The sequence below is a fragment of the Loa loa genome (genome assembly GCF_000183805.2).
Source record: "Loa loa unplaced genomic scaffold supercont3.892, whole genome shotgun sequence".
Classification (NCBI taxonomy): domain Eukaryota; kingdom Metazoa; phylum Nematoda; class Chromadorea; order Rhabditida; family Onchocercidae; genus Loa; species Loa loa.
In genome coordinates this window covers 7,469-8,519 of record NW_018109072.1, presented here as the reverse complement: position 1 = coordinate 8,519, position 1,051 = coordinate 7,469, and the positions used below count along the sequence as shown (strand labels likewise).

Sequence of the window (1,051 nt, the reverse complement as noted above, 5' to 3'; positions counted from 1 at the left end):
ATCCTAATACTACCTCTAGCGCGTTTCCGTTGAGACACGAGTATAAATAATTCAACTTTTTGTATCTCGGGAATTGGTTGGGAATGAACTGCTGCATTGAAACTGCTCCAAAACTGTCTCCATTGTCTGGGGTCACCATTGAATGTAGGTAGGGATAATTGAGGAAGATGGACATTGGGATCGAAGGGAGATTTGAGACTTCAACATTCTTTTCTTTTTTCCTTTGAAAGTTGTATTAACTTTTGTTCAACATCCTCTTTATGCATGATTAGTGTTATTATCGCTTCATTACCTTGCTGCAATATTTGGTATATTCCTGTTTCACCCATTGTGATTACTTCGAACGCTTTTTCTTCTTCCTCCTTCTTTTTCGTTGAGGTGATTGTTCGTGTATACTTGAGCCAGTCATCGTTTATGGACTGGAGCGTCTTGATACACAATTGAATTCTTCGGAGTTTGTCTTCGAGTGTTCTATTTCTTATTGTATAGAGGATTTCCTGTTGCTCTATCGTTGCATCTGGTTCCGGAGACTTAAGTTCTATTGAATTTATTTCCAGAAGAAGATTGACTAACCTTTCTTTTGTCGGCTGGATGCTCGCAATAATGTTGCTGGACATGGCTCCCGGCTCGTGGCATCATAAATTATGTGTCGTGGATTTTTATTGAAGTATTTTGCGGTCAGTCAATAGTTGGAACAAGCAGGGGATTTTCTACACTTTGGTTGTAGAGGAGAAGAATTGAGATTACTTGGAGTATTAGCTATACCAAGTTTGATGTGGATAATGTGCGTGTGTCGTATGTTGTGGACAAAGGCAAGAGTAGATTCTTTACTTGTCAAGGGTAAGGTCACAAAAACGACACAATACTGCTGATAATGATGAAAAAAATGAGAATAATCCGAACTGATCGAGAATAATGAAAAACTGATCATCAATCCTTGGTAACACGGAATACAACTTATATACGGAAAAAGTGGGGATGGTTTTGCTCCAACTATTTCAACAGAGGTGATTTAGAACAAAGATCTCGAGACTTGATTGATAATTGCTTG

General features: G+C 38.4%; 1 protein-coding gene across 1 annotated transcript; it reads right to left on the bottom strand.

Moving 5' to 3' along the window:
• Window positions 1-200: 200 nt before the first annotated feature.
• On the bottom strand, window positions 201-636 carry LOAG_19005 (hypothetical protein; the record flags this gene model as incomplete). The annotated part of the gene is made up of 2 exons (XM_020451664.1): window positions 201-530; window positions 574-636. 2 exons carry the CDS (start codon window positions 634-636, stop codon window positions 201-203), a joined length of 393 nt encoding a protein of 130 aa, XP_020304535.1.
• Window positions 637-1,051: the final 415 nt, after the last annotated feature.